This window comes from Chaetodon trifascialis, chromosome 22, assembly GCF_039877785.1.
Source record: "Chaetodon trifascialis isolate fChaTrf1 chromosome 22, fChaTrf1.hap1, whole genome shotgun sequence".
In the NCBI taxonomy this organism is placed as follows: Eukaryota; Metazoa; Chordata; class Actinopteri; order Chaetodontiformes; family Chaetodontidae; genus Chaetodon; species Chaetodon trifascialis.
Window position 1 is genome coordinate 6,211,620 of NC_092077.1, and position 13,165 is coordinate 6,224,784.

The window sequence follows — 13,165 nt, forward strand, 5'->3', positions numbered from 1 at the left end:
AAAATCAGTCCATCCATGTTTGGAACTTGATGAACTTGGGCTCAGCTGACAGGACTGTGGGGGTACCTCAGAGGGAAAAGGTTGGGCACTCCTGCCCTGCAGGATTATTACTCCTATCAGAACTAATACAAAAACTGATATACTCCAACTGTTAAGTACAAACATTGTCCGTTAACCAGTTAATTATCATAAAGTGATGATCACGGAAGGATTTAGAACATTTCCACACGTTCATCTGTGGCACTGATGAATTGTTAGGTTTGTCTCACTTATTATCTTAATCTCATGTGATATTATCATAGTATTTCTATAGTACTCCTTTCTAACACTTACTGTAAAAATGTACTCGGATCCCTGTGGTTTTTTCCAGGGAAGAGTCTCTAGGTCACCGCTCTGTTTGTATACAAAGCCCACATCACTGCTGCGCGTAAAGAGTCTCCACCTCCACCATCCAAACGAGTCGGGCCGAGCTCCTCCTCTCCTCTCCCTCCCTCCTCCTCCCTTCCTCCCCTGTGGGTCTGGGCTGATGCAATGCTCATCTTTATAAAAGGGTGAGTCCCCACCCCTCCTCCAGCAGAACAGGGTCTTCTCTCCGAGCGCACCGCATCTCTGGAATTTGATTTGATTAGAAGTAAATCTAAATTCTTTTGATTTTACGCGTCGGTCGGTTTATTCTAAGAGTATCTCTTCTTTCTGTTACTTGAACTGTTTCAGGTAGTGTTTTGAATCAGATCCTGCCTGGTAAATAGGCCTATCCATTCAAATTTCAGTTTATTGATATTCAGCCTAAATACACTCAAGGAATCAGTCGGCTTTTGTGATCAAATCGTCCGGAAATTTGCTGTTTTTTTCTTTTTATTGGAAGGATTTTACAGGCATCCTGCCACATCTTCACAAGGTAAGAATGCCGGCATTTCATCATTTACCGACTACCCGTCAGAAAATTACCGGATGTAGGCGTCACAGTCTATAAAAGAGAATTGTAAGCTTTTAAATTGGCAATATCTTACAGTTTTTATCTTTCTATTTGTACATAATTACCTCATGATCTGTCTTTGATCTGTATTTTGGATCTTTGGGTAAAAGAAGATGCGCTAACAGCTCTTTTGAGCTAATTAGTCACTATTGCAAGTATCTCCTGCTGTACTAGCTGTGCGGATCACTTTCTAAATAAGCGGAAATGTGGTTTCTAGGCGTTAATTCTTAGCAGATCAGCCCTGGTCCAAATAAATAAATAAATAAATACTGAAGCGGTGTGACAGTGATGCTGCAGTGCTGGGCTCATGTCTGGATATGGCAAAGGGGTGTCACCGCCACACAGACAGTAAAACACAAGCTGGGTGAAAAGGAGGAGATGTAAACCTGCCTCTGTGTGTTATTTGAGCACAGGCTCCAGTCGTAACCTGACTATGAATCAGAGCGCGAGCCTCTGCGCAAAATGGAGAGCCATGCCCATAAGGAGACAGCACGTGCCATTGTTTCCATTGGAGCCGGCCATGGAAATAATGTCATTAAATGCATCTGGGGTTCCGCCTGTTGTGCTCTGTGTGGATCTCCATGTGCGCACTGCGCAGCCAAGAGAAATACATAATATTATATTCAATATTAAACTGGCCACATGAAGCTTTGCCTTAATGTCACCTCATTCTGCTTTCTAAATGTCTGATGAATGTTCTGGATGAGGGAAAAGACGATGACACGCCCTGTTTTAATATCACTTTTCATATGATTTCGGAGGGAAATGTGCGCAAAGTCAGCGGCGCGTACTGCGGTTTTTTTTTTTTTTTTTGTCATTCAGCGTCTATAGCGGGGCTGAGGCGCTGTCGGGTGGACTCAGATGCCGGTCTGGTATTTTTCCACTGCCGGTGCGTCACCCCTTCACTCCCCCCGCCCCCTCCCATCGTCCAAGCCTACCTCCTCCTCTCGCCAAAGAAAAGTCACATGACCTGATATTCATGAGGAAAGCTGCGGCGCGCGCCTGCTCACTATAATATTGATTATTCTAACGGGCAGGGGGACGCGCACAGCCAGAAATAAAAAATACCGAGGCGCCACGGCATGACGCAGAAGGCAGGAATGCGTAAAAAATGAATGCTTGAAAATAAATATGGTCTTTTTTCCTGCTCTGAAATGCACAGTATGAAACAACCCACTGCTAAGACGGAGATGAGTCGTTTCAACATCTCTCCTGAAGAAGACAGCAGCAGCTCCAACAGCAATGAATACACTTACCAGGACTGTCCAAAGAAGGTCCCACTGAGCGGGTGAGACAGGCTTTACAGTAAAATATACCTGAGCGAGCAGAGTATGAGAGAAAAATAAGCCTTTTCCGCAGTGTGAACTGTACATCCTGCACACCTTCACTCCTCTCATCTCTTCTCTTTCATTTCCTTCTAAAGCCAATACTCTGACATCGATGCAGAGAGTCAAAACTTCCTCCCTGAACACAACCTGGGCAAGAAGAAGTATGAGACTGAATATGTAAGAGCTTTTCTCATCCTCCAACAGTTTTTCTTTGATCACATTGATCTTTTTTTTCCTCATTTTGTAACCTGTAATTTCTCCACAGCACCAGGGCAATGCCTCCTTTGGCATGTCTGTCTTCAACCTGGGCAACGCCATCATGGGCAGTGGCATCCTGGGTCTGTCCTACGCTATGGCCAACACTGGCATCGCCCTGTTTGTGTAAGTGTTTCTTTGTGTATTTCTGCATTTTTTACATGCAGGCTCACAGAGGTTGAAAGTGAGGATTTGGTGGTAATGCCAAGATAACCGCAACTGCAAACACCTTCAGGCATGAGAGAATGGCAGATCTTGAAGTAACACCACAGTCCTTTCGAATGGTGAGGTTCAAAGTAAAGGAAAACTGCCTCACTCACACAACATCACATCTGTATTCTTTGAGCAGATGCAGGTGTGGTTTTGTCTGTTGTATCGAGGTTGCAGCACATTAAACTGGTATCCAAAGTTTGCAAATGTTCATCAATGCAAGTACTTGCTTTCACGTTTGCTGTAGGTGAAACTGGAGAGAGTGCTCATTTTTAGTTGGAAAAGGGGAAAAAAAGAAATGTTCTTTATGGCTAATCATGGTGTTTGTATGAGAGTTCCCCCTACTGGTTTTCCAGTGTAATTTTAGATCACAGTGTCTACAAATCTTTCTCCTTTGCAGTTTATGTGAACAATTTTAAGCTGTTGCATCAGATCTCCTCTGGATTCGCTCATTTTTCATTAGTGTCAGCTCTTACTTGTGTCTGCATTTCTGATATTTGCCTGCAAAAAACCCCACAAGGTTTCCTTAAATCTCACCTAAGAAGGACTGTCAAAAGAAACTAAACATTTTTTAACCACAGAAATAGCACTTCACAGCACTGACAGCTTACTGTCTCTGAGACAAGAGCTGAAGCACCCAGGAGCCAGAGACCAAAGTGTCTTTTCCTGTAACGCTGTCAGAATATGAATAAAAGTAGACACAGTAGGCTACTAGCTTCTTTAAATGCTACCAAATGACAGTTGTATGTCAGTTTACAAACGCAGGGAGTGGCAGGTGAAGCAGCTTAGCCGAGCTAATCCCACTGCATTTGGGCCAGAATTACGTAAATGGCGAGTAAACACACCCTCACAGGAGATCATGAATGGAGCATAGCGTGGTTCACTGTCAGCCAGCAGCGGACCAATCCAAGGCCTACATCTGCAGGAACTAGCGGATTACTGAAGCTGAATAACCACCACGTAACTTGTCTGTTTGCATTTTGCAACACCGTCTGGCGCTCTTCTCATCAGTATTTACAGTAACAGAATGCTCTCACAGAGCAAACTGACTCCCCATAAAAGGCCATCCAAACCACGTATTTGTTGAGCTGCAGCGTACAAAGTGATAAGACGAACGGTTCTGATATCAGAGGCATGTAGACAGGGAGCAGCCAGTCAGAAGCAGCTGGAGGGTCACATGCAGGGAGCAAACGCTGCATCTCTGCAGTCTCAAATGTCCGGGAGATTAATTTTCACCTGGACTATTAATACCCAGGCACACAGTGCTGGCTGTGCAGCGGCCAAAGGATGCAAAGAGGATCCCATACAGGGAAACCTTTCGCCCTTTGCAACCTTGCTGATGCTGCCCATGAATCAGAGAACCTGCAGACTGATGCTGCCTTCAAGGTCTTTGCTGATCAGGCCAACAAAATGTGAGAAAATGCAGGTTTTCATCATGTCAGATGATCTTTTTTTTACTTAATAGTGAAACTCTGCAGAATCTAAGGTCTCAGAGTCAACAGGGACAAAATGCTCTGATTGATGATGTTTTTTCCAAAGCTGATAGTTTAGGATCCTTCAGTAGCCACTCTGAGGACTTTTCCTGAGATAATCATAATGAACGTACATGTTGAGGTCTTGAAACAAGCAGAAATAGGTCCTGTCCTTCTTCCAAAAGAGATTTGATTTGTTATAGAGGTGAACTGGTGTCATCTGCCATCCCTCAGTGTTTGACCTTCATGCTGGCCAAATGTCAGTGTGTTTGTTTACTGCAGTCAGGAAAATACATTTGTCATTGAATTGGCCTTTCAAGTCACATGTTCATTCTGGAGTGCAGCACTTGAACACCAGTCAGGACCGGCTGTCATTAGTTTGGGTTTTTTTTCACATTCAGCTAAGGATCCCTCTCGTCTGTTTACAGGATTCTCCTCGCGGCCGTCGCCATCTTCTCCTTGTATTCTGTCCACTTGCTGCTGAAGACGGCCAATGAAGGAGGTAGGTCTGTCACACAGTCACATGTTCAAACCTCCTGGTGGCTTCTTAAAGTCTGTCTGAATGCTAAATCTTCTTTGTGTATGTCCTCTTCTAAGGTGCACTGGTGTACGAGCAGCTGGGTTACAAAGCCTTCGGGATGCCGGGGAAGCTCGCCGCTTCCACCTCCATCACCATGCAGAACATTGGAGGTGAGAGCCTGTGGCATTTTAACAGCAAAGAAAAGGTCTTTGTCTTGTTGAGCGTAATTGAACTTCTACCAACATGTGGATTCCACAAGCTGAAACACTGGCCCTCTGTGTCGAAACTAACTGCACGGAGGGAAAAAAGCAAAGAAAGGAAAACAGAAATCTTGGCCAATGGAAAGCAATGTGTGTTTTAGGAATGTAGAGTCGCTTCCAGTAAAAACTTGAGTCATTCTAAAAGCACGCGTTAAACTCTCTCTTCCTCCATCAGCCCCTCACCAAATATTAGGCATTTGTAGTGGACTTCATGGGAATGACTTGGCTTATTTTACAGGGGAGTGTACTCACTGCAGTTTTGTCTTTTCAGCCATGTCAAGCTACCTCTACATCGTCAAGTACGAGCTGCCCATCGTCATTCAGGCCTTTGTGGGAAGCAACAATGGGTGAGTCGCCAAATATTTTACCCTCATTGATGATCAGACCATTTGTGAAGCATTTTTGCAGCCGTAACTATGATCCAAATTTGAGTACAGACGAGTAAACACATTCACAAAGGGGTGTTTTCAGGGTCAGGCCTCCAAATAATGGGAGGTTTTGGTGAAAGAAAATGGTGACAGAAAGCTGTGTGATCTAGTACTATAAGTAAGAACATCAGGTGTAAAAGAGAGCAGGCGCGCCTGGCAGCGGCACTCGAGGTGAAGTGGCACATCAAGCAAAATGGCTGCTGGTTGTTTTTCAAGTGCTGAATGTCGAAGAAGAGGAAGCTGCGTCCTTGTCCTTCTGTTGGAAGGGGGAGAGGAGGGTGGACGCTTTAAAGGGACGGACAGTGCTCAGCCTCTCCGAGCGGCCCTTCAAAGAGCCCTTTTAGGAGACGCAGCCGGTGCCGCATCGAGACAGAGCGCAGGATGAGCTCACTGCGACCTCGCTTCAAGTTTAAAAAATTGATGTGCTTTGGCTCCTCAGTGCGCCTTTGTTAAATCTATTTGTGCGAGCGATGTGGTCATCCTACGCAGGCCAGTGTGTGTCAGCTGGAGTGCAGATGTTGGTAAATCTGCCGTGATGTGTCAGAGCAGCAGCGGAGGGGTTTGATCAGGGCTGGAAGTGAGGATGGGAAAGAAAATTCAGACAGCAAAGTGGATTTAATGGGATGTTTTCTGCAGTAGTAGTCCATTTTAGTGCCAATTAGGCTGCTCCTGGTGCTGGTTACTTAATTTGTCTTCAGATGCTTGCAAATATTTACAATGATGAAAGAGACATCGGAGGAATTTAATAATGCATTAGAGTTGGCAGACCTGTGGTCAAACAGAGAAAGATCAGGATTGATGCATCAGAGGCTGAGATATCCCGATGTACAGACCAAATGCCCAAATCACTGGAAAACAAATAAATGATGACATCACCAGAGTAATTTTAGAGAGCTCCCCCAGAGTCACAGAAGACAATACTCAAGCAGAGTTAAATTGTCTGTGACACATAAACTGAACCTCATGTGTAAATTTGGTGGAGGACTCCTTTAATATAAGTCGTATGATGATGAGCTCAATTCTTAATTCATTATAGACTTGTATCACTGACATGTTGGTCTATGTCGCTGTGTTTCAGAGAATGGTACACTAACGGTGACTACCTGGTGCTGCTGGTGACGGTTGTCATCATCCTGCCTCTGTCACTGCTCAGGAACTTGGGTAAGCTGTGTGTATGTGTGTGTGTGTGTGTGTGTGTGTGTGTGTGTAGGGGTGTTGTACAATCGGATGCATGTCTATATAGGGTTGTTTCAGGGTCAGTGACGCACTTGCATGTGCGCAAGACTTAAACAACTCGTAAATTATTCACGGCTTGGAGTGATGTGATAAAAGAAAAAAAGGAGCGTTGCGCAGTTGCAAAATTGAGCTCTCCCATAAAAACAGAAGCTCATGTGTGTGTGTGTTGTCTCCCCCCTTCAGGTTACCTTGGTTACACAAGCGGTCTGTCCCTGCTCTGCATGGTGTTCTTTCTGATTGTGGTGAGTAAAATATACCCGTTTCCTCACACACACACACACACACACACACACACACACACACACATGAGCGCACACATTCCCAGCACACCCCTTTGGCACATGAGCCAGACTGTTGTTCCAGATGAGTGTTAGTCAGAAGACAAATTTCATTTTTTCCATGAAAATCTGTGGCTCCCGCTCGTCCCACACAGTGGAAGAGTGGGATTCATTTATTAGGAAATACAAAAAGCTTAAGTCATAAAACACTGGAACATGACATCATAGTGAAACTGAAGTTGGCAGTCTGGTTTCAGTGTGGTTTTCTTGTCTCTAACCTAAACGTGCTTTCAAAGCCTTTTCAACCGGGAAAAAAATGCCCAAAATGTTTAATTTAGCTTTAAAATCCGCTGTCTTGCCCTGCAGGTGATCATCAAGAAGTTCCAGATCCCGTGTCCTCTGCCCGAGGACGTCAACGCTCTGAACGAAACCATAAGCAAAGTGCTGAACACCACCTTGTCCCAACTCAACAACGCTGTGGACTACAGCGAGGACGCCTGCACACCAAAATACTTTGTCTTCAACTCTCAGGTAAAGCCCTTTGAGATGCGCCTGGAGAATTTACATTGGCACTGAAAACGACAATCTCGTGGAGCATTTTGGGGCATATTTTGAAATTTGACGCTCTGTTTCGCAGACTGTCTACGCTGTTCCCATCCTGACCTTCGCCTTCGTGTGCCACCCTGCCATCCTGCCCATGTACGAGGAGCTCAAAGAGTGAGTGCGCACTGCTTTCATTTCATCACCGTATACTTCTTCTTTACGTCACATTTACGTAAAAACTGGGTTATGGTCTCTAAAAGAAACATCCCCTCTTTTCCTGCCCAAACAGCCGTTCTCGCAGAAGGATGCAGGGCGTTGCTAATGTGTCCTTCCTCGCCATGTTCCTCATGTACCTGCTGGCCGCCCTCTTTGGATATCTGACCTTCAACGGTGAGTCTGAATAACCAACTGCATTTAATGCGCATATAAATAATAAATATAGAACGCATGGTGGCAGGCAGAGTTGAACTTTAGCTTAACAAATGAGAGAATACACCTCATTTCCATCAAAATTATTTTAATGTAGCTTCTTGAGGCATCAGAATGCATCAAACATCTTCAGCAACAGATGACGAGAATGCAACAAAGACTGTTTGTACCAGTCCGGGTTGACAAGCAGTCATTGCCCCTGAAGAGTAACTGTCAGTTAAGTTCAATCACCAAGTCCAAAATAAACAGCGAGTAACCCTCCTGGAACAAACTGATCAAGACCTGTTATGTAAGACTGTGAAAAACTCCACCTGATGCGCTGTGCCTTCTTGCTTGCGTTCCTGTTTTTCGTGGCAGGAACGCTTGAGTGACTTCGCATGAAGCCTGATGCAGGGTGGCGCCCAGTTTGAGTCAGGGCCAGTACAGATTGAGAAATCATCGTGATGTTTGTTCAAACCTGCTCAGAGACACACAGCGAGCTCCCAGCTGCAGCAAAACAGACAGAAATAATCGTCAACAGATGTGTTTTTGGAGCTGTGTGGGCTTCAGGTCTAAAGGGTCTCTGCTGTCTTTCTGCACAGTGCATGTGGAGCCCGAGCTGCTGCACACCTACTCCAAGGTCTACAAGTCTGATGTGCTCCTGCTGATCGTCCGTCTGGCTGTGCTGACCGCCGTCACGCTCACCGTCCCTGTGGTGCTTTTCCCTGTGAGTATCAAAGAGGCAGATCTTAGATTGTTACCGTCGCGTGCATTTAGTTGTTCGTGTGGGATAACCTTTATGTGTCTCTCCCCTGCAGATTCGTACCTCCGTCAACCAGCTCCTGTGCGCCTCTAAGGACTTCAGCTGGATCCGCCACACCATCATCACCGTGGTCCTGCTGGCGGGCACCAACGCCCTGGTCATCTTCGTCCCCACCATCAGGGATATTTTCGGCTTCATCGGTGAGTGTCTGCGCCTGAATGTGTGCGACAGGGCCGTGGAAAGCATCTCAAACGCAGAATATGACTAAAATGCCAAATTTCCTCCCTCACACAGGCGCTTCCGCTGCCGCCATGCTCATCTTCATCCTGCCCTCTGCTTTCTACATCAAACTGGTCAAGAAGGAGTCCATGAAGTCTGTGCAAAAGATCGGGGTAAGGAGGGAGCTCTTGTATTTTCTATGATTCCCAAAACATCACCAGAAATCAGTCTATATACGCTTTTTATAATCTCTCATTGCACTCTTGACACAAAAGCGAGGACGTGTATTTCCCAGCTGTTCCTCAGGGCAGGTAACACATCATCTAAACGTGAAATCCCTCTCCTCTCCAGGCCACCGCCTTCCTGCTGTGCGGCTTCGTGGTTATGATCGGCAGCATGAGCCTCATCATCCTGGACTGGATCCACAACGCCACAGCCAGCCCGGACGCACACGGCGACGGACACTAAAGCTCCGCCTCTCCTGCCGCGGCCTGCTTAGCAGAGAGGACGCTCTCAGCGCCGGACAGCCGGCAAACCGACGAAGATCAAACCCTGTTGAAAAAGAAGAAAAACACAAGAACTCACTTGATGCTCGGCTTTGACTTCCTGAGCGACAAACCATGCCATTCCAAGAGAATGTATCTGAACTTTGTACAGTATGCTGTTATAGGCCACAAAGATGGTGTTCGACTTGGTTTTTTTTCCTCTTTTTATCGCGACTTTTTTTCATTGTTGTTTGCGTTTGCTTTTATTTTCGTATGTTCTTTTGTAGTTATGGTACAGCTGAAAACAAATATTTGAAGGTGCCTCAAATCAGAGATAACATAGTCGTAGAGTTCAAAGTGCAGCTTACGCTCAGGTACGGTGTCAGGTGTGCGCGAGTGTGGCTGTGACCTCAGAGCTCGGCAGCAACCAATCCTGCTGAGAGGAGAACGGGAATCTTCCGGAGATCGACGAGAGGCAACAGACTTGAAAGTTTGTCCTCCTCAAGGAGGATTAAGTTCCTTCCAACATTTGTTGTTTTTTTTTTCTTTTGTTACTTTGCCAAAAATGTATTTGTAAAGCATCTTTGTATATTGAAAAGCACTTACTGTTCAGCACACTTGTGGAGAAAAAAACAGATATGTCAGTTTTCACGGGCGAGGCCTACTTCACCGCCTATTCAGTATTCGTACAGAGGTTGTGTGACCTTGCTTATAGTGTCAGCTTTCCTTGTAAAACATAGCGTAAGTCAACAGAACCTGCCTTTTCAAACCCGACACTGGGAGCTGCATTTAAGTATCTCACAAGAGGACTCTTTCAAAACTGTATTTACTCTTTATAACCTGCTGAAGATCTTGTTGGAATAGCGTGTGCAGCGACGACACTACTGCTTCGAGACCTGGGGGCCACCGAGCCTCCAGTTCCACCTCCCCATCCAGGGGAAGGGGGAAACGTAAAATTTTTTTCTTTATGGGAGAATACTTTGAATTTGACCACATGCAGTGGTTGTAATATACCTGTTAAACTTGCAAAGAAATAACAAAAAAGTCAGAAGGTCAGGTGTGCTCTTGAACACAGACAACCAAACAACAACAACCAGGAAAGCTAAGGAGAGCATCTGTCACAATATTTAGAGTTTTTGTTTTGTTTTGTTTTTTTACATACGGTTGCGCAGTTTTCTGCTTTCAGAATATTTCAGTGAAGAACTTGATAGCTCGGCGCGGACTCGTTTCCAGCCGAGCCATGAACCTGTCATCTGACGGTGCACTGTGCTTCCAACACTAACTTAACACATCACCAAACTGTTATTGTCCACCATCTATTTATGGAAGACCGTGAAATCAATGTAATTTAATCTATTTTACTATATTTATATAATATTCTATGTATATATATATGTATATATATATATCTATTGAGTTCAACTGTATATACGCTTTGTTTTGTTTGACTTTTTTTTTTTTTTTTTTTTTTTACAATAATGCGTTGGAGCAGTAAAACAAAACAAAAGACCCCAAGCTGGTGAATTTGTGATACTGAATTGGCTCTGATACACTGGAGCTTCAACCGTTCATCTCTGTTCAGACTGACTGACTTGTGTTGATTCTGTGAAAACTGTGCTACATGTGGAGGCCGCTGATACAGCCGTGGCAGTCTTGTTTCCTTTATCGCCCCCCCCCCCCCCCCCCCCCCAACACGAACCTGGATCAGCAAAACGTTCTTTACGCACATCTTGGTTGGAGAGTACGTCAGCCATCTCTTGACCTCAGGAGCAAAGAGGGCTTTGCCCACCAGTGTTACACTCTTGTTTCAATGAAACACTATGTACATCCTGTAAATACTGTCCAATTAAAATCAAAGATAATCTATAACATCGACTGTTGGCTTTATTTGCATCCTGTTATGGCTTCTTTTTGGCTGAGCAGCGCTTAGGAATGTGGTGTATGAGGACAAACTGGTCTACATATACCTTTACGGTCCTCCACCATGCAGCAGAATGCTAGTCAACCTCAATAGTGGCCAGTAGGGGGCGTTATTAATGCCAAACACAACACAAACACGATTCAAAATGAATGAACAGAGTAGGTTTTTGAAGAAAATGCTTATAAATTTCTTTTTAGAAGAATAAAGGAAAGAAAAATCTTTATTCATTGCAGTTGATAATTTCTTCCTGAACATGAATTGTTGTGTTAACCCTTAAACTTATAGTAAAACTACAATGGGACATGATTAGCACTGTCCTCAGAGGGACTGTATACTCAGGAAAACATGTCTGTGCTTTGTCTTCTTTTTGCCCCACAAACCTGTGAATTATGTCCAGTCAAAATCAAACAGCCTCCATGCTTTTGGCATCCTCTGTCAGCCTCTGTGTCTGTGCAGACTTTGTGAATGTGGTTGATGAGGACAAGGAGCTCAAACTGATCTGGACGCCACTCACTGTGCAGTTACCAGGGCCTTATTCCTATCAATGAATATGAGTCTGAAGAAAAATCTCTACCTGTATTTTTCCTCCTGCTTCACCTCCACTTAACTCAAACGTTACAAAGATTTCTGAGTGTATAAAACACACATTTGTGGAGTTACTCTGTGGTTTGCATAAATAAAGGCACCGTCCTACGTGTGGGGTTATAATTACTCTTCGAGTGCAGACTTAAAGGGCATCTCTTTAAAAAGCATGACTGCAGTGTTATAAAATGAAGCTTTTTCCTCTGGGATGAACGTCACTCGTCTTTCCTTCACACTGCTGCTCCCTAGTGGTCAACAGAAGACACTCCACAGCTGGAGACAAATGTATTTAACCTTTCTGTCTCACACTGGCTAAATATGTACAAAGCTGATGGACAGGATTATCCACTTTACAGGAGAAAAGGTCATTTTAATAAGTGTGATGTGACAGGATCATACAAACTGACCAAATCCTCGGCTCGTTTAAGATTTCGTACATTCAAGCTTGTAATGAAGCTCAAAAATGTGTCATTGGCCTTGGAAACAGTTTCTCAACACAAGGTTTTTAAGCAGCAGTTCTGGAGCAGATTTCATTTGTCCAGCTGTGAAAGACTTGTTGTTCCTGTAATTCCTCTTAATTTGGCTGCATTTTTCACTCTGTTGGCTCACTGTAAACCTAAACCACTGCTCTTTATGGTCGACTGACATGTCAAAAAGTAAGTACAGGTGTGACTGATGACATTAACGATGTCCGTCAAGGTGTTCCAGTAAACCACAGGTCTCAAACTCGTTCCACAGAGGGCCGAGTGGCTGAAGGTTTTCTTTCCAACCAAGCAGCAGCACACCAGACTGGGCTCATTTCATTAGCTGATCTCAGTCTTCAGACAGCTGATTGGTCAGACTGCATGCTCTTGATTGGTTGGAGGAAAAACCTGCAGCCACATGGCCCTTTGTGGAATGAGTTTGAGACGTGTAAACCATGATGGAGTGAATGATGACAGTGAACCAATACACACAAAACCAGGACGCTCAAACTGGGGCAGCTGAATGGAATCTGTGTGTGTGTGCGTCATGTCAAAATTGTCAAAATGTATTTTTCAGCGAAAAAAGACCAATTCTTATTTGTTCAGAGACTCTTGTGTCACAATTCCCGACAAAGCTTCACCCACACCAACCTCAGGTCTAATTAGGCAGATTAATTGGAAGCACCTGCAGGCCCTTTAATAATCAGCTGTGACTCAGACATTTGAAAAACTTCTTGAAGATATATGACTGAAAGCAATAGTTGCTGACATTTTTGGTGCTTTATAGTGAGTTTCAGCTCATTGTTAATGCATCTGC

The 13,165-nt window shown here is 44.5% G+C and overlaps 1 protein-coding gene across 1 annotated transcript; it reads left to right on the forward strand.

Annotated features, from left to right (window-relative positions):
• The first annotated feature begins 572 nt into the window (after positions 1 to 572).
• On the forward strand, positions 573 to 10,658 carry slc38a2 (solute carrier family 38 member 2). The gene is made up of 16 exons (XM_070992049.1): positions 573 to 898; positions 2,139 to 2,264; positions 2,400 to 2,481; positions 2,570 to 2,685; positions 4,670 to 4,743; positions 4,839 to 4,931; positions 5,293 to 5,368; positions 6,528 to 6,610; positions 6,869 to 6,927; positions 7,330 to 7,494; positions 7,601 to 7,680; positions 7,796 to 7,896; positions 8,517 to 8,641; positions 8,733 to 8,877; positions 8,972 to 9,069; positions 9,248 to 10,658. Exons 2-16 carry the CDS (start codon positions 2,140 to 2,142, stop codon positions 9,362 to 9,364), a joined length of 1,539 nt encoding a protein of 512 aa, XP_070848150.1. The 5' UTR covers positions 573 to 898; position 2,139; the 3' UTR covers positions 9,365 to 10,658.
• The last annotated feature ends 2,507 nt before the right edge of the window (positions 10,659 to 13,165 follow it).